An 18,943-nucleotide genomic window follows, 5' to 3' on the forward strand; every position below is an offset into this window, starting at 1 on the left:
AAGAACATATTAATATATCAATTAATTAATTAATTAGTTGTCAATTTTAGGATCCCAATTTCTATGTTATTTTGGAAAAATTTAGAAAAATAATTCAAATTTGGACCCCATATAGAATAAGGGTGTGCTATCCACGTACATTTTTTTACTTCATGCACACTCTCTTCATTTGCGGCCGTCGGATCGATTAAATTAAAAAATATCAAAGAACATAAATTAATAAGAGATATGAAAGAAGTAAAAAGATGTGTATGAATAGCACAAATTATAACCAAAATTTGATATCAAAGTACTAATATACCCTTAAACGCACCTTTATAATTTTGTATCAAATTAAAAACTTTGAAAATATGCCACAATAGACGTTTAAATCCGCTTTCTACTACAAGTTCAGAGATAGAAAACATACCGCAATCATGCAATGCACAAGAGAAATGCCAGCCTAAATCATCTTCTTTTTCATGCTAGCTAGATGCTCCAAACTGGTAAAAAAAAAATTGCTAAATGCAAACGAATCAATGTGTGTGATGTGGGACGGTAAATATATATTTGACATGCTCTCCAAGTGGTCTCAGCCATGAGCGTTCACAGCTCCCAGACCAAGTTATTCGGGACTGGATTCGACAACAATAATAAAAACCTAACAGCAATTTCACAATAAACTAATGAACGATAAATCACTTTTGCTTATCACACACAAATCAAACCAAGAAAATTCTTGTGTCCACGGGTCATGCTTTTCTTTGGGAAAAAAAGGAACCCGGTAGGGATTGGGATAATTTTGATTTGGGTTTTTTGATATATTTTCTAACTCTCTTCTTTTCTCTCAGTTTTTATTTTACGAGTATATTAGTATTTTCATATAAACTTTTTACTATAATTATCATAAACTTAAAAGAGTGACTATAATTCTATATAAAATCCAAATGTTTTTTTTTTCCAAATTTCTCGTTATTTTGATACTTTTCCTTTTTCACATGCTTAATTTTGCAGCCATACAATTTCAGTGATAAGCTTATCGGGGAAATTTAGAAAATAAATTTTATATATATGGTATTTGAGTACCAATGATTAATTAATTTATATGGTATTTCACGAAGTGTCAATCTGCATTACTTTGGGTTCGACCTCGTCGATGCTGAGGTCATTCGAGGTGCTCGACAAGGATTGACCTTTGAAATGGTGGTCCAGGGTAGATCAAAGATTGACAAGGACGTGAACATAAGAGTTAGGGGAATTTGGTTAGTGTAGACTGGAAGTGCTTCGAGGAGCTCTTGAACTTTTTTCAAGTATCGTATCATCCTCAAGTGCTTTGCATGTACTCGATGGATGTCTGAATGGTGATCAGCTAGGAATCAGAATTTATGGCCATCTTTTTGTACTAATATTTCTTTTGCTAGCCTTGAGCTTGCAAGCAGTGCTTCATACTCTACCTCGTTGTTTGAGGCATTGAAATCCAAGCAAAGGTGACTGTTGAAGCATAGATTCGTCGGGGTGACCAATACAAGTCTTTTGAATGTCCCTTTATGTTAGAAGATCTATCCACATGCAAGCGCCACACATCACGCGGGCAATCTGCTTGGTTGAGATTGTCATTTTAAGGTCCTTTGATTGGGTGTGGATTGGCCACATGTTGGCCGACCAGTGTTAGATGATCATTTATTCCAGAAGTAGTGAACTCCGTTATGAAATCTTCCAGGGCTAAACCTTAATGGCGGTTCGCGGCTGGTATGCTGGTTTTGGGTTAAAAAAATTGAAATTTCACAATGATTTTGATCCAAAACAATTGATCTTTAAACTAATACATACATGCAAACCGAACTTCCAAACCAATGGATCTTTAAACTCACTCTTTGGACTAAAAGGAAACGGAAGAATGATAAGAAAAACGGATTTGAATCCTCTCCGGATCCCCTCCCTGGGGATCCCGGAGATCAAGGCACATGGACCGTTCATCAAAGATCGTGCGGCCACAATTAAATGTTTTTTATATTTTTAAAAATAAAGTAATCTCGTTTTGCGTAAAAAACATTTAATTATGGCCGCACGATCTTTAGTGAACGGTCCTTGTGTCTTGATCCCCAGGGAGGGGATCCGGAGAGGATCCAAATCCAAGAAAAACTACCTCTTATAGCACTAACTTGATTTTAAAAAATCAAAGTTGATCAACCTTTGTGCAGGACCTTTCCTCCGTGATCCTGTCGCGATCTCCCTCGCACCAAAGTGATGGTGCCTCTAATTTCTATAGTTCGACAAATTCAACTTTGGCGAGAGTCGAATTTAAGATCTCTCACTTACAAGTGAAGAAAAATATCATTAGACCGTAGTACTAAAGGGCAAGAATGATGGATGTTGAACATGTATATATGCATAAGGTTGTTTCTAAAGCAACCCTCACTCACCTCTCTCTCTCTCTCTCCTATATCCGGACATAAGGCCTTCCAATCCCTTAATTGGGCTCCATCTAACTTGAAGTCACTTAAATGCTTTAATCCGTGATAAACATTCAATCTTCCACAAAGCAGAAATTAAACTTAATGTCTGTTGTATTATGCAAAGAAACCAAGTTCCTAAACCGTGTTATGACAACAAAGAGCTGAGATTGCTGTAAGTGGCCATCAGGTTTGCAAATACTGCAAGAAGGATCATGGAGACTGACACAATCTTGTCCCTTGTAGTTGCTATACAATGAGGATCCCTAAAACACACCAAAATCATCAGAGAAAATAATATTGAAAATATCAACTTCTTACAATGTTTGTATCATATACACAAAAGAAACTGGTTACAAACTTTTAATTGAAAATAGAACCAGAGAGACACTAAGTTAATAATAAAGGAGCGCTAAATTGCGGTTTATCTATGAAGGAAGTGAATTCTACACTCCCATTTCACCTTTTCCGTCATTGGATGCATAAATTAAAATTTAAGGAACATAACTGGCGGGAGAAATGCATAAGGTGAAACATGAGTGCAGAATTCACCTCCCTATCTACGGCTTATGGTGGGTTTAGTGTTTTCCTCTAGTTCTGTTTTCAATTAAAAGTTTGTAACGCGTTCTAACTGAAGTGAGTTAACTCTAGTTCAAGAAAGAAAAAGACTCACTTGAGAGTGATGGAAGCAGGGAAAACAAATGCAAGTAATCCTCCCATGGTTGCACCAGTGAACTCAAAAGCTATCCAAATATTTGGTACGAATATTGCACCCACAAGGGCAACGAAGACAAGCCCTAAACTTTCCAACACAAATCTCTTCTTGTCTAAAGCCAGAGGCCTTGCCGAGGGGAAAAGAAGGCAGTCCAAGTTGAGCCGGAGCGGTAAGAAAATGGTTGGGAATACTAGTATGACGTGCCCTGCGTAGCTGATTCGAATAATGTCGTTGAACAGCCAACTGTAGGGGATGCCAATGTCGGTGTCAAAGTTGGAGAGCAGGTCAGAATTTGTTGATTCGCCAAAGAGAAGGAACCCGAAAATGCCTGTCATTACATATACAACTGCACATAGGGCAAGTGAACCTCGAACAACTGCTTGCATTAGGGAAGGATCTTCAAGCTCGTTCTGAATTGTGTGTACTGCAAGTAATCAAATTTCGTATTTTCAGAAAGGCAAACCATTTCGCCATGCAGAGATTCTCTTGTGTTTTGAGAAAATCTCATCACTTATCAATTTTACCCAACTACAATGGATGCAAAAGACCTAAACATTCACTTCTTTTTCCCTTGAAAGCGCGCAATTGCACACGAAAACAAGTTGTTGAATGTAAAGAAGCAGAGAATGCAATTGACTATAAAGAGATGATCATCTTGAATACCATTGTAGTGACAGATGTATGCGAAAACAACGACAGGGACTGCAGTGAAGAGGTTAAAGAATGATGCAGAATCAGTCACATTTGGAAGCCATTTTGGCGTCTCGATGCTTCCATCCATTAGTTTGTAAGCTGCGACTCCAATGACAACAAGAAGAAACACAAGTGCCAATCCAACTGATATGATAGAGATATATCTTGCTGAATCTGCAGACAAAAGTACAAAGACTTATATCCCTACCCTACTAAGTTTAAGCCTGCAGCCAATAGGAACTATTACCAACCAATACGCTCGAAGAACATCAATGGTAAAAAGATGACAACAGTTACTGTGACAAGAACAAAGGCGCGGCTAGTCCACCAGTGAGCTCCAAACCACCCTTCCAAAATGCCGGTGTGGTGAGCCTCCTTTGAGTTTGATCCGGAAAGCACATCCTCTAGTTTTTAAAAGGAAACAAACACTATCAGAGTCGTCAAAGAAGAGAGAGGAGTTATTAGCGCTTCAAAATAGTCAGCATGCACTGCTGGCTCTTTAATTTTATAGAAGCACAGGATAATACTCATACCAATTATGATCATGTACACAATAAGAGAGCCAGTGTTGTAGATAACGATGCAGATCTGGAGCACAACCTTCCCTATTCTTCCAAAGGCATCACCCTTGACATTTCCGTAGGAACATGCAGACCCTGCCTTGCTGAATCTCAACAGCATCTCGATCGACGCCTGCATAACAAACGCAACTGTAACGATCAATACAATCCCGGGAACGAGCCCCAAGAGTTTCAGGGTTGCGGGCAGGCTCATGATTCCCGAGCCGACGATTGTGCATGACAGGTTGAACACCGAGCCATGAAAGGATGCTCCAGAAACCTTCTCGTGATCTTGTGTGCTTGATAACAAAGGAACTCGCTCATCGGCGTTTTCTATGTTGTGCTTTGACAATTGGAATTTCCATTTGGCAATTGGCAAATGGGTCACCATTTAGTAGCTCTGTTGCTGTTAGCAACCATGGCGACGACCGTGTTGACCACAAGCCAAAGCATGGACAACGCCACCCCCATCGATAGCAGCAGCCCATCCTCCACCTCGTGCGACGACGGCGGCCTCAACGACCCATCGTGCCTTACTGCCCGCGCCGACATGCTGGATGACGTGGACGTGGAGTTCATGGACTCAGAAATCAGCCGAAGAATGTTGGCCGGCGGTGACCCAGGTTTCACCGGAATTGCCTTAAAAAGTGGCGAAGCGGCGTCGTGTATTAAGCAAGGCTCCCCTTGCCACCCCCCGCCTAACGTACCTCGCAGGAAACGACCTCTGGTGACGGCGTGTAATAGTGGGTATAATCGCGCGTGCTACCGCGGCAATTAGTGGATTGAGTCGATTGACTCCCAAGTACGACGTCGTCTCCTCGATCTCATCTGCTTGCTTGTGTTTTGTTTTTCTGCTGCAAATCCATTTCTCCGCACGTATGTAATGGAAAATCGACTTTGTTATTAGCAACTTAATTGTATGAAATTATATATCAAATCATGTATCATTTCCAGATTCAATTGCTTACTTATTAATTACTACTCCAGAAGAACATATTAATATATCAATTAATTAATTAATTAGTTGTCAATTTTAGGATCCTAATTTCTATGTTATTTTGGAAAAATTTAGAAAAATAATCCAAATTTGGACCCCATATAGAATAAGGGTGTGCTATCCACACACATTTTTTTACTTCATACACACTCTTAATTTGCGGCCGCTGGATCGACTGAATTAATAAAGATCAAAGAACATAAATTAATAAAATGTGTGAGAGAAATGGGTGTGTGAATAGCATAAATTGTAACCAAAATTTAATATCAAAGTACTAATATACCCTTAAACACACTTTTATAATCTTGTATCAAATTAAAAACTTTGAAAATATGCCAAAATGGACGATTAAATCCGCTTTCTACTACAAGCGCAGAGATAGTATTGAGTTTAATGTTTGGTTATATTAAATCTGAACTGCTGTAATGGCAGTTGTTTTATATACATCTTACACACACGCATGCAATAAACAAATGCATTAAAAGGTGGCGTCCTAGCTGCCCATGTTGCAATGCATCAGAGCACATGGTGAGCCTGAAACCATGTGGTAGTCTCCTGACAAACCATGTGGTAGTCTCCTGACAAACCATGTGGTAGTCTCATGACAAAGTTCTCTCAACACTCCCCCTCAAGTTTGGAATGAATGTTGATTATTCCTAACTTGCAAAGCAAAGTTGTAAACTGGTGTAAGCTCAGTGGCTTTGTGAAGATGTCGGCTGGTTGTTTCATGGTTGAGATGTGAGATGTCTCGATCATTCCACTTTGAACCCTTTCTCGTACAAGATGGCAGTCAATTTCTATGTGTTTGGTTCTTTCGTGAAAGACCGGATTCGAAGCGATGTGAAGTGCCACTTGATTGTCACAATATAACTTGACTGGACGTTTATGTTTGATACCCAAGTCTTGTAGAACAGATTTCAACCAAGTGACTTCACAACAAGTTGCTGCCATTGAACGATACTCCGCCTCTGCACTAGAACGTGACACAGTATTTTGTTTCTTGCTTTTCCAGGAGATCAAGGATTCTCCAAGAAATACACAGTATCCGGTGGTAGAACGTCGTGTGTCTCGACATCTGGCCCAATTCGCATCACAAAAAGCATTCAATTGAATTGGACTTCTTGCAGAAAGAAAAATACCTTGCCCTGGTGTGTGCTTAACGTATCGTAAGACTCGCTGGGCTGCCTCCAAGTGTGGAGTTCGAGGCTTCTCCATAAATTAACTAAGAATATGGACAGCATACACCAAATCAGGGCGCGTGATTGTCAGGTAGATTAGTCTCCCAACAAGTCGTCGATAAGAGGAAGGATCAGTAACCCATTGTCCTTCGTCCTTTCTGAGTGATAAGTTTTGCTCCATAGGAGAGATGGCTGGTTTTGCGCCAAGATGACCTGCATCCTCAAGTATTTCAAGGGCATATTTTCGCTGTGAGAGGGTGATCCCCTTGCTAGAGCGAGCAATTTCAATGCCCAAGAAATATCTTAATTGGCCAAGGTCTTTCAACTTGAATTGCTTAAAAAGAAAAGACTTGGTATCTTCAATTGCTTGTATGTTATTTCCTGCCAAGATAATATCATCAACATAGACAAGGAGGGCAGTGAATTTACCATCATGGTTTCGGACGAACAATGAATAATCTGCCTTGGATTGTTGATAACCGGCCTTTCTAAGAGCACAAGAGAGTTTGATAAACCATTGACGAGAGGCTTGCTTAAGCCCATACAAAGATTTATGAAGTTTACAAACTCGTGTCTCCCCCTTTCGTCCGAAACCAGGAGGCAAGGACATGTAGACATCTTCTTCAAGATCACCATGGAGGAAAGCATTATTAACATTAAGCTGGTGGAGGTGCCATTGTTGGACCCAGGCAACAGCAAGGAGTAGACGAACTGTAGTCAATTTTGCAACCGGAGCAAAGGTTTCTCAATAGTCTAAGCCTTCAATTTGGCTATAACCTTTGGCAACCAAGCGTGCTTTATATCTCTCAATGGATCCATCAGATCGATATTTGATTTTGTAAACCCATTTACATCCAACCGGCTTCTTGCCAGGGGGCAATGGTTGCAGAGACCATGTCCTATTCGCAGCAAGGGCTGCCAGTTCTTCTTCCATAGCGAAACGCCAGTGAGGGTCGCGTATAGCCTGTGAGAATGAGTTGGGTTCTATGGCAGCTGAAATGGAAGTGGTGAAAGCACGATGTCGAGCAGATAAACGATCGTATGTGAGGACATCAGACAAAGGATAAGGAGTACCTGGTACTTTGGTCAACGCCGAGTGAGATGAAGGGACGGACCGAGAAGGGAGGTTGATGTCGATGTGATATTGTTGAAGATAACCAGGTGCATGAGTGGGTCGTTTAAGACGAGGTGGTGAGGTGGAAAGAAAAGGAGATGAAACCGAAACAGGACTCACCGGCGAAGAAGAGGATGGATCGACGGAATCCTGCTCCAGTAGAATGGACGGATGAATGATGGGATCATCATAGGCAGTATCTTGAGTATGTGGAAACACAAGTGGTGAAACTGCAGCAGAAGATGAAAAAGGGAACACATGTTCATGGAAAATAACATCACGGGAGATAAAGATTTTACCCGTGTGAAGGTCGTAAACACGATATCCCTTTGTGCCATATGGATACCCAAGAAAAAGACATTGTGTGGCTCTTGCATCAAATTTTGTGGGACGATGGTGGTGGGTGGAAGAAAAACATAAGCAACCAAACACTCGCAAATGTGCATACGCTGGCTGTTTGTGGTGAAGTATTTCATAGGGTGATTTGCCTTGAAGAAGAGGAGTGGGAGTCCGATTTATGAGATAAGTGGCAATGAGGATTGCATCACCCCAAAATTTCTTAGGAAGATGAGATTGAAAAAGTAAGGCTCTAGCAACATTGAGTAAGTGGCGGTGTTTGCGCTCTGCTACCCCGTTTTGTTGGGGAGTCTCTGATACCATATTGAGTTTAATGTTTGGTTATATTAAATCTGAACTGCTGTAATGGCAGTTGTTTTATATACATCTTACACACACGCATGCAATAAACAAATGCATTAAAAGGTGGCGTCCTAGCTGTTGTAGAGGTGGCGTCCTAGCTGCCCATGTTGCAATGCATCAGAGCACATGGTGAGCCTGAAACCATGTGGTAGTCTCCTGACAAACCATGTGGTAGTCTCCTGACAAAGTTCTCTCAACAGATAGAAAACACACCGTAATCATGCAATGCATAGGAGAAATGGCAGCCTATATCATCTTCTTTTTCATGCAAGCTAGATGCCCCAAACTGGTAAAAAAAAAAAATTGCTAAATGTAAACGAGGTCTCAGCCATCAGTGTTCACAGCTTCCCGGACCAAGTTATTCGGGACTGGATTCGGCAACTTCCCTGACCATTTTGAACAACAATAAAAACCTAACAGCAATTTCACAATAAAATAATGAACGATAAATCAAACCAAAAAAATCCCTGTGTCCACGGGTCATGCTTTTCTTTGGGAAAAAAAACAAACCTAGTAGGGATTGGGATAATTTCGATTTGGGTTCTTGGATATGATCAAACTCTCTTCTTTTCACTCAGTTTTTATTTTACGGGTATATTAGTATTTACATATCAACTTTTGGCTATAATTATTATAAACTTAAAGGAGTGGCTATAATTCTATATAAAATCTAAATTTTATTTTTCCAAATTTCTTGTTATTTTGATACTTTTCCTTTTTCACATGCTTAATTTTGTAGCCATGCAATTTCAGTGGTAAGCTTATCGGGGAAATTTAGAAAATAAATTTTATATATATGGTATTTGAGTACCAATGATTAATTAATTTATATGGTATTTCAAGAAGTGTCAATCTGCATTACGACCTTGTCGATGCTTAGGTCGTTCGAGGTGCTCGACAAGAATTGACCCTTGAAATGGCGGTCCAGGGTAGATCAAAGGTTGACAAGGACGTGAACATGAGAGTTAGGGGAATTTGGTTAGTGTAGACTGGAAGTGCTTCGAGGAGCTTTTGAACTTTTTTCTAGTATCGTATCATCCTCAAGTGCTTTGGATGTACTCAATGGATGTCTGATTGGTGATCAGCGAGGAATCGGAATTTATGGCCATCTTTTTGTACTAATATTTCTTTTGCTAGCCTTGAGCTTGCAAGCAGTGCTTCATACTCTACCTCGTTGTTTGAGGCATTGAAATCCAAGCGAAAGTGACTGTTGAAGCATAGATCCGTCGGGGTGACCAATACAAGTCTTTTGCATGTCCCTTAGAAGATCTATCTACATGCAAGCGCCACACATCATGCGGGCAGTCTGCTCGGTTGAGATTGTCATTTTGGGGTCCTTCGATTGGGTGTGCATTGGCCACATGTTGGCCGACCAGTGTTAGATGATCATTTATTCCAGAAGGAGTGAACTCCGTTATGAAATCTTCCAGGGCTAAGCCTTAATGGCGGTTCGTGGCTGGTATGTTGGTTTTGGGTTACAAAAATTGAAATTTCCCAATGATTTTGATCCAAAACAATTGATCTTTAAACTAATACATACATGCAAACCGAACTTCCAAACCAATGGATCTTTAAACTCACTCTTTGGACTAAAAGGAAACGGAAGAATGATAAGAAAAACTACCTCTTATAGCACTAATTTCATTTTGAAAAATCAAAGTTGATCAACCTTTGTGCAGGACCTTTCCTCCATGATCCTGTCGCGATCTCCCTCGCACCAAAGTGATGGTGCCTCTAGTTTCTATAGTTCGACAAATTCGACTTTTGGCGAGAGTCGAATTTAAGACCTCTCACTTACAAGTGATACTAAAGAGCAAGAATGATGGATGTTGAACGTGTATATATGCATAAGGTTGTTTCTAAAGCAACCCTTACTCACCTCTCTTTCTCTCTCTCCTATATCCGGCCATAAGGCCTTTCAATCCCTTAATTGGGCTCCATCTAACTTGAAGTCACTTAAATGCTTTAATCCGTGATAAACATTCAATCTTCCACAAAGCAGAAATTAAACTTAATGTCTATTGCATTATGCAAAGAAACCAAGTTCCTAAACCGTGTTATGACAACAAAGAGCTGAGATTACTGTAAGTGGCCATCAGGTTTGCAAATACTGCAAGAAGGATCATGGAGACTGACACAATCTTGTCCCTTGTAGTTGCTATACAATGAGGATCCCTGAAACACACCAAAATCATCAGAGAAAATAATATTGAAAATATCAACGTCTTACAATGTTTGTATCATATACACAAAAGAAACTGGTTACAAACTTTTAATTGAAAATAGAACCGGAGAGACACTAAGTTAGTAATAAAGGAGCGCTAAATTGCGGTTTATCTATGAAGGAAGTGAATTCTACACTCCCATTTCACCTTTTCCGTCATTGGATGCATAAATTAAAATTTAAGGAACATAACTGGCGGGAGAAATGCATAAGGTGAAACATGAGTGCAGAATTCACCTCCCTATCTACGGCTTATGGTGGGTTTAGTGTTTCCTCTAGTTCTGTTTTCAATTAAAAGTTTGTAACGCGTTCTAACTGAAGTGAGTTAACTCTAGTTCAAGAAAGAAAAAGACTCACTTGAGAGTGATGGAAGCAGGGAAAACAAATGCAAGTAATCCTCCCATGGTTGCACCGGTGAACTCAAAAGCTATCCAGATATTTGGTACGAATATTGCACCCACAAGGGCAACGAAGACAAGCCCTAAACTTTCCAACACAAATCTCTTCTTGTCTAAAGCCAGAGGCCTTGCCGAGGGGAAAAGAAGGCCGTCCAAGTTGAGCCGGAGCGGTAAGAAAATGGTTGGGAATACTAGTATGACGTGCCCTGCGTAGCTGATTCGAATAATGTCGTTGAACAGCCAACTGTAGGGGATGCCAATGTCGGTGTCAAAGTTGGAGAGCAGGTCAGAATATGTTGATTCGCCAAAGAGAAGGAACCCGAAAATGCCTGTCATTACATATACAATTGTACATAGGGCAAGTGAACCTCGAACAACTGCTTGCATTAGGGAAGGATCTTCAAGCTCGTTCTGAATTGTGTGTACTGCAAGTAATCAAATTTCGTATTTTCAGAAAGGCAAACCATTTCTCCATGCAGAGATTCTCTTTGTGTTTTGAGAAAATCTCATCACTTATCAATTTTACCCAACTACAATGGATGCAAAAGACCTAAACATTCACTTCTTTTTCCCTTGAAAGCGCGCAATTGCACACGAAAACAAGTTGTTGAATGTAAAGAAGCAGAGAATGCAATTGAATATAAAGAGATGATCATCTTGAATACCATTGTAGTGACAGATGTATGCGAAAACAACGACAGGGACTGCGGTGAAGAGATTAAAGAATGATGCAGAATCAGTCACATTTGGAAACCATTTTGGCGTCTCGATGCTTCCATCCATTAGTTTGTAAGCTGCGACTCCAATGACAACAAGAAGAAACACAAGTGCCAATCCAACTGATATGATAGAGATGTATCTTGCTGAATCTGCAGACAAAAGTACAAAGACTTATATCCCTACCCTACTAAGTTTAAGCTGAATCTGCAGCCAATAGGAACTATTACCAACCGATACGCTCGAAGAACATCAATGGTAAAAAGATGACAACAGTTACTGTGACGTAAACAAAGGCGCGGCTAGTCCACCAGTGAGCTCCAAACCACCCCTCCAAAATGCCGGTGTGGTGAGCCTCCTTTGAGTTTGATCCGGAAAGCACATCCTCTAGTTTTTAAAAGGAAACAAACACTATCAGAGCCGTAAAAGAAGAGAGAAGAGTTATTAGCGCTCCAAAATAGTCCGCATGCACTGCTGGCTTTTTAATTTTATACAAGCACAGGATAATACTCATACCAATTATGATCATGTACACAATAAGAGAGCCAGTGTTGTAGATAACAATGCAGATCTGAAGCACAACCTTCCCTATTCTTCCAAAGGCATCACCCATGAGATTTCCATAGGAACATGCAGACCCTGCCTTGCTGAATCTTAACAGCATCTCGATCGACGCCTGGATAACAAACGCAACTGTAACGATCAACACAATCCCGGGAACGAACCCCAAGAGTTTCAGGGTTGCGGGCAGGCTCATGATGCCCGAGCCGACGATTGTGCATGACAGGTTGAACACCGAGCCATGAAAGGATGCTCCAGAAACCTTCTCGTAATCTTGTGTGCTTGATAACAAAGGAACTCGCTCATCGGCGTTTTCTATGTTGTGCTTTGACATGTTTTCTTGATCTCCATCAGTCATTTTCTAACGCTTCTGAGGCTAAGAGCTTCAGGAAATCAGAATAAAAATAGAAAGACTGCAAGTTATTTGCATGTTTGTTATGTATCACCGCTATTTCAGTTAAATGTATTTATATCATATAATTTTTCTTCTTCTTTGTTACAATCTGAAGAATCGGCCTTCGACATATTATAACCCTAACGCGTTACGCCACTTTGATATATTATAATCCTAATGCATTACGCCGCGCTTCCCTTGCCACTTGAACTAACCCTAATGGCTCGACGATAAAAACTCATACGTGAATATAAGAAACAAAGACGTAATCTTAGTTAGATTTGCATCTATTGATCCTTTATTTATTAGTTTGTTTCAACAGCTCAGTAAAAAATTATAAGCATTCAAAATTCTTAAAGAATGGTAAAAAGTAAAAACTATCATCGAAGTTGCTTACTGTGTTTACATTCATTTATATAAGTAATTACCACCTAATTACCCAACAAGTTACAGAAAATGCTCAGGTCAATAGGGGTAACCTCCATCAATCTCTGGAAATCTCAATGATTTTGAGGATATATCTAACGGAGATTTTACAACTCAACAGTGGATATCAAAAAGTATCTTGCTATGTCTGGATAGCCGAAGGGCAGTCAGCAGCAAATAACTTCGGTTCAGAACATAAGCCTTCTTTTCCCTTTTTCTTTCTTCTGCAGCAACATCAAAATGGGCAGTCTTGTTGGAGAAAAAAATAAGCTCCGGCCGAAACCAGTAGAATGAACGTTGCCACGAATAAATGCCTAAAGCTTAGAACTCCGGCATCTATTCTCCTCACGGTCTCGAACTCTGCTGTGGAATCAGTATGTTCCACTTCAGTCTCACAACTCCCACCAAGAGATGAATTATTCCGAGTCCTATCCAGCTGAAAAGTACAAATACGAAACCCATTTTACAAACGTAAATCTCAGTAGAAAACGCTGATTATTAACAAAGCAAGGTAAACATAAGTCAAACAGGGTTCATCATAGTACCGACCTTAGAATTGCTAGCCGACAACTCATCTTCTTCTTTAGTTTCTCTCCTAACTGTAGCCATTTCATGCTTAGAGTCTTCACGATTTTCCCCATCATCATTTCCCACGGCCACAGAACGAGAATTGTTTGTTTGCAACTTCAGTTTTAAAGTTTTATTCTCCATAGCTAATGAAGAAATCTGCACATTCAATCACCAGCATCTAAGGAGAATATTTAGAGTTGGAAAAACACATTATTCACATTTTCACCTAAATACTGAATGTTATATAACCAAAAGGAAAAAGAAATCAGATGCCATGTCATTTGAAAGATACAAGAAAAAAGAGACATTTCCCACTTCACAGTCAAAAACCAAACTTGAACTTGAAAAAGAAATCAAATATAGGTGAATACCTGCTTATGAAGGCGCTCTCTCTCAAAAGCAAGTTGCATCAATAAGTTTGTAAGAACTTTGGACTGAATACCAATATCAGTCGCAGTAGCTATTTTTACTTCCTCGGCTTGATGTAAAGATGCCTCCAAGAATTCCAATCGACCCCTCAGAAAGCTTATTTCCTCATTTAAATCTGCATTGGATTCTGATAAAATTATACACTTGTCCTCCGTACTGTCGGCCCGATTTTCAGCTTTTAAAACCTTCTGCTTTAGATCTTCAATCACATTTTCCATGTCAGTGACTGTAGAATTCAACATGTTCTGTTTCTCCTGGTTAGCTTCAGCAGACGCCACTGCATGCTGTAACCGGGTATCTGCTTCCCTTAACTTTCTCTCAAGTGAATCCGCCGTCTCCAAGGCACTGCCAGCGCTTTTAAGAAGTCCGAGCTCTTCATTAAGTTCCGTATTAGTCTCTGTTAACAATTTGCTTTTGGCTTCTGCATTCTCGGCTCTGGCTTCAGCTTTATATATGTTCTCTTTAAGATCAGCAATAACATTTTCCAATTCACTGATTTCAACACTATGCTGCTCTTCAAGTGCGCCCACCCTTTCCCTCAAGGTAAAGGCCTCGGAATCAGCGATAATTAACTTATCTTCAGCTTCCTTCAAGCTGTCTTTTAAGCCGGCTGTCTGTTCTAGAAGGAAGCTATTTAGTTTTGCATTGCTGCTTTCAAGCTTCCGCAAAGTATTTTCTTTGGCTTCAGCCTGACCATCGAGTTTTGATCTTAGCTCAGCTTCTCGCTGAGCTGAACCATTTAAATTAAACTGGAGAACCTGGAGTCTACCCAATAGCTCTTTTGAAATACCCATCAGGACCTCAGATGCATTATCTGCCTGTAACCACCTATCCAAAGCATCTGCCGCTTCCTCCTCCATGCAATATGCTTCTTGCTCCGAAGCGTGCACCCTCAATTTCAGATCTTCTTCAATCTGTTTTGATTCGGTCAATTTCTTTTCAAGATCCATCTCCCTTGCCAAAGACTTCTCTAGCATCCTCAGTATATGTCTTTGCTGTTCTACGGATTGCATTTTTATCTTTACATTTGTACTAGAAACTTTGTCATCCTTTAAATCAACCACTCCTTCGTTATTGTTCCCTGTCAATACGCAAAGCAAAAAGAATGCGAAAGAAAATAAACAGTTATACTCTAGAATATTTCACAACTTCAAAGGACTTGTGCACTTACAAAAGTGGTTACAGACCTGCCTGGTGTATGCAATAAATTTCGGGCAACTCCATCACTCATAAACAAAATAAGAATGAGAAAAACGTGGTCCTGACGAGAAAATCAAGAACAGAATTAAGGCGTGTAGCTTACAGTTTTGTTCTCCGTCAAAACATGGAAATGCCCTCTGGAGATTCAAGGATTCCATCCTAATTTCATACACCTGATCTTGCAACTGCTTCAATGATTGTTCAGAGTCGTGCAGCTTTTCTTCTATTACCGTGATGGTTTCTCCCAAGTATGTGTATGAAGATAGTATCCCTTGGGCACTGGTGATCTCTGTTTGAAGTACAGCCATGAGTTTATCCAATTCACTCAACTCTGAATCTAAAATCCCAGATAAGAGAGTGAGTTCCAGAGCCTTCTCAAGATAATAAGCTGATGTCTGCTCTTTGGCGGAAGCAAAGGCTTCAAATTCGCTCTCCTTGGTTGCCACGTGCATCATAAGAACATTTAGATTAACTAATTTCTCAGATGCACATGCTAGATCTAGTTCCACTCGGGTTAAAACCTCGCCAAGATGTCTTAATTCTCCAATAACCACACCATCAGATGAGGCACTTCCGAGATTGCTAACTTTATTCGACTCCACTTCCAGGTCATCAATATTAACATCATTGACAGATACGCTTGCTTCATGACCGGCACCATAATCCATTTTAAGACCGCACTTGTTAATTAAAGTGCTTCTGAAACCTGGATATCAAACAAAGAAAGAAAAAGACAGCTCCAGACGTAAATATGTAGAAATATCACCCAGAGGGAAGTTCAAATAAAAGATTCTTAACTTTACAAATAAATCTATAATGGCAAACATAAGTTCATTCCTAGAATATAATTAAATTAAACTATTGTCATCTAGGAGCCACTTTTCTCCAGTAACAAGACAACCAACACAATGGAACGTAGAGTATCCAGTCCACGAACATGATCCTCTCGGTAGCAAAAATAGTTAATAACATATGAACCTAATAGGAAAGAAAGTCTTGCGAGGAAAAAAATATTTTGAGGAGCTGTGGTTTAAAAAGTCTGAAACTTCAATTAACTTTACATGGTGGATTGAATAAGGTAAACCTTCATACTTGGCATTGTTACTACCACATTGTATAAGGAAGCTGTATCTTTATAGCTTCCATATTCAACTCCGATGTTTGATATTGATTCTCATTTACTATGTGCCCACCAACATGGAAGTCTGAATTTCAACTACAAAAGCATATAGTGTACAACATAGGGTCGGCTTTCGCAAATTAAACTCTTTTCACCTTTTTATTCATTTCATTTGATTAGTTGAACATATTTAGCTCATCATACGACAGAGTAGACAGAAGATCATGCATTTATTCTCACTGAATTTTTTTACCAATAAATAAACACGTGAAAGTGAACAACTGATCCGAAATCTTCCCCCGATCAGAAAAGGAATTGTTCTTGAGCTATAATGGCATCTTCAAAACCCCAAATCAAGAATTTAAATACCCATTTGGAAACAATCTACAACAATGTTACACGGACAAAGTTCAGTGATCATATTCAATCCTAACCACACATCAAATTTCAATCACTGTATTAGTAGGAAAAAATAAAATAAAAACTCATAAACTTTTTTGATTTATAATCTATAAAAAAAAATAAAATAAAAACCTCTTTACAGTTGCAGCTCTTGAGATTCTTGAAGGCAAACATCAAAACATACAAATATATGAGCAAACAGATCCTCTAGTTTCCAACACACATTCAGAATCACATATTCTAAAAACCCATCTCATATATTCCACAATATATACCAAATCAAGGCAATGGCAGGAAAAAGAAAAGCACATTATTGTCAAATCAGTTCCTCAGCAAAGTTAGAAAAATAACCTTAAAACCCACAATAAGAACAATAGAAAAGCAGAAAACAGAAGAAAGAAGAAGAGGGTGATGCTTTTTGGTATAGGATCAAAGGCAAGTTCGCACCTTTGGAAAAACTTTTCTGAGATTCTGTTGGAGAAGGTAGCTCGCGGAGGCACAAGACAAACAGAAAACAATGAGAGAAAGAAAACAAAAACTGTTTCTTTGGGAAAACAGGTGGTGTGATGATGGACCAGGGATCTTCCGTCCATGTCTCCCACGTGACCAATAGCTTAACACCAAATACACTGATAAATGACGGATTATGAAATTTCCTTAAAACTAAAAACTAAAGGTTTTGGGTTCGAAATCCGATGTTGGTGTGAAAGTCAAACATGTGGCCAAAAAGAGGCTGAAATGCCCATGTGAGTCTTCCTGACCCTCAGAAGGGGTGGATAACCGTGATTAATCACCAGTTGTCCTTTTTTTTTCTTTTTTTTTTAAAAGGCTTAAATGTCAAAATGGTGTGTTTTACTCTATCCTCCAGTTTAGTCCCTATGTTTTCAATTTGACCAAATTAGTCCCTGTGTTTACATCTGTTAGTTAATTCAAGACATTTCGTTAAAGGTCTAGTAAAATTGACATGTGTCAAGCACGTGTGAGGACAAAAACGTAATTTTATGTGCACCCACTAAACAGATACGATACCTATCTTTAGAAATTGATGCTTCGTTCGATTTACTTAGTACTATGTTGATTTAGGACATGTCAATTTGAAATGATTGTCTTAAATTGGCTAACAGATGTAAATACAGAAGCCAAATTGAAAACACAAAAACTAAATTGGTCTATAGGGTAAAACACATAGATCATTTTGACTTTTAAGCAAAAAAAAAAAAAAAAAAGTGTTTAACTTTTTTTTAACTTTAATTTAAAAATAAAAACGCATCTAAATTATTATTTAACACATTTTCTTTATCAAGAAGGTTAAAAGACAATTTAATTTATATAACAAAATAAAATAATTAGAAATAAAGTAATTTTACACAAACTAAATTTTACTATTTTATTGTTCCCTCACCTACATGTCTTTATATCATATATATATATATATATATATATATATATATATATATATTGAATAAATGGTATTATCTACACTAAAAAAGTGGAGAAATCATCTAAGCCTCGCACTGAACTTGGATATAATAATATAGTTTAAATTCACTTTTTGTGAAAATTAAACTCTAGACTTCTCACTTAAGATTTATGATCTTCTCTCTTTTATATTTCATTGCAACTTCTCTCTCACATATATTTTAAAACAAAAAGAAAAAGGAAAAAACTTCACAAACAAAATATATGAGCTTAGGCTGGTTAATTATAATTTCATGTCAGACTCCAAGTCATGTAATATTCATTAAGAAAACCACAACAAGAGAAAATAACATGTTGTGGTTTTTTTTTTTTTTTTTTTTTTAACTTTTAGTTTATTTATTTATTTGATGCTATTAAACGTTGACAGCGTTAGTCTTGGAGTCAAGCTAAAGGATACGTGTAAAAAAACATAAAAAAAGGAGAAATTTTTTATTGTGATCGGAAGACGAGTGGTACATCACGTGTTTTTATATATGTGGTGAGAAATTGTCTTTTTCAAGTTATTAACCTTTTAAAACATATATTCTACTATTTACGTAATGACACGTGGTATATCATCCCGTTTTCTGATTACACTTAATCTCAAAAGAGAGGGGGCAGCAGCTGTGGCGTGATGATGGGTTTTGCCAGATACG

At 38.7% G+C, this 18,943-nt stretch overlaps 3 protein-coding genes across 5 annotated transcripts; all 3 read right to left on the bottom strand.

The window, feature by feature from the left end:
• Positions 1-2,279: 2,279 nt before the first annotated feature.
• Positions 2,280-5,408, bottom strand: LOC148689301 (amino acid transporter AVT6A-like). Its single transcript, XM_088688541.1, has 5 exons — positions 4,374-5,408; positions 4,092-4,244; positions 3,811-4,014; positions 3,106-3,571; positions 2,280-2,698 (listed from the first exon to the last, which is right to left on the bottom strand). The coding sequence occupies exons 1-5, from the start codon at positions 4,789-4,791 to the stop codon at positions 2,581-2,583; spliced, it is 1,359 nt and encodes a 452-aa protein (XP_088544667.1). The 5' UTR covers positions 4,792-5,408; the 3' UTR covers positions 2,280-2,580.
• Positions 5,409-10,287: 4,879 nt separating this feature from the next.
• Positions 10,288-12,680, bottom strand: LOC137749338 (amino acid transporter AVT6B-like). Its single transcript, XM_068489436.2, has 5 exons — positions 12,244-12,680; positions 11,962-12,114; positions 11,676-11,879; positions 10,970-11,435; positions 10,288-10,563 (listed from the first exon to the last, which is right to left on the bottom strand). Exons 1-5 carry the CDS (start codon positions 12,644-12,646, stop codon positions 10,446-10,448), a joined length of 1,344 nt encoding a protein of 447 aa, XP_068345537.2. The 5' UTR covers positions 12,647-12,680; the 3' UTR covers positions 10,288-10,445.
• Positions 12,681-13,043: 363 nt separating this feature from the next.
• On the bottom strand, positions 13,044-17,391 carry LOC137749363 (WPP domain-interacting tail-anchored protein 1). 3 transcript variants are annotated; one of them, XR_015958701.1, is made up of 5 exons: positions 17,277-17,391; positions 15,411-16,013; positions 14,050-15,188; positions 13,658-13,856; positions 13,044-13,544 (listed from the first exon to the last, which is right to left on the bottom strand). XR_015958701.1 is itself a non-coding variant. In XM_068489460.2 (5 exons), exons 2-5 carry the CDS (start codon positions 15,973-15,975, stop codon positions 13,344-13,346), a joined length of 2,082 nt encoding a protein of 693 aa, XP_068345561.2. In that variant the 5' UTR covers positions 15,976-16,013; positions 17,277-17,391; the 3' UTR covers positions 13,044-13,343. The 3 variants fall into 3 exon arrangements, 2 of the variants coding, with proteins under 2 accessions (XP_068345561.2, XP_088545838.1); XM_068489460.2 differs by having other exon boundaries at positions 13,658-13,834; XM_088689712.1 differs by having other exon boundaries at positions 13,658-13,834; positions 17,181-17,321.
• Positions 17,392-18,943: the final 1,552 nt, after the last annotated feature.

This window comes from Pyrus communis, chromosome 17 (genome assembly GCF_041283825.1).
Source record: "Pyrus communis isolate YQ-2024b chromosome 17, ASM4128382v1, whole genome shotgun sequence".
NCBI classification, from domain to species: Eukaryota; Viridiplantae; Streptophyta; class Magnoliopsida; order Rosales; family Rosaceae; genus Pyrus; species Pyrus communis.

Bases quoted from the DNA above. Each gene is read 5' to 3' on its own strand.
- LOC148689301 (XM_088688541.1), bottom strand. From the start codon at position 4,791: ATGGTGACCCATTTGCCAATTGCCAAATGGAAATTCCAATTGTCAAAG. The intron at 4,245-4,373 runs GTATGAGTATTA...TTTAAAAACTAG, and splicing joins TGTGTACATGATCATAATTG to AGGATGTGCTTTCCGGATCA. The intron at 4,015-4,091 runs GTTGGTAATAGT...TTTTGTCTGCAG, and splicing joins GATGTTCTTCGAGCGTATTG to ATTCAGCAAGATATATCTCT.
- LOC137749338 (XM_068489436.2), bottom strand. From the start codon at position 12,646: ATGACTGATGGAGATCAAGAAAACATGTCAAAGCACAACATAGAAAAC. The intron at 11,880-11,961 runs GTTGGTAATAGT...TTTTGTCTGCAG, and splicing joins GATGTTCTTCGAGCGTATCG to ATTCAGCAAGATACATCTCT. The intron at 10,564-10,969 runs GTGAGTCTTTTT...GGTGTGTTTCAG, and splicing joins CCTGCTTCCATCACTCTCAA to GGATCCTCATTGTATAGCAA.
- LOC137749363 (XM_068489460.2), bottom strand. From the start codon at position 15,975: ATGGATTATGGTGCCGGTCATGAAGCAAGCGTATCTGTCAATGATGTT. The intron at 15,189-15,410 runs GTAAGCTACACG...GCGTATTGACAG, and splicing joins TTTTGACGGAGAACAAAACT to GGAACAATAACGAAGGAGTG. The intron at 13,835-14,049 runs GTATTCACCTAT...TTGAATGTGCAG, and splicing joins GAGAGCGCCTTCATAAGCAG to ATTTCTTCATTAGCTATGGA.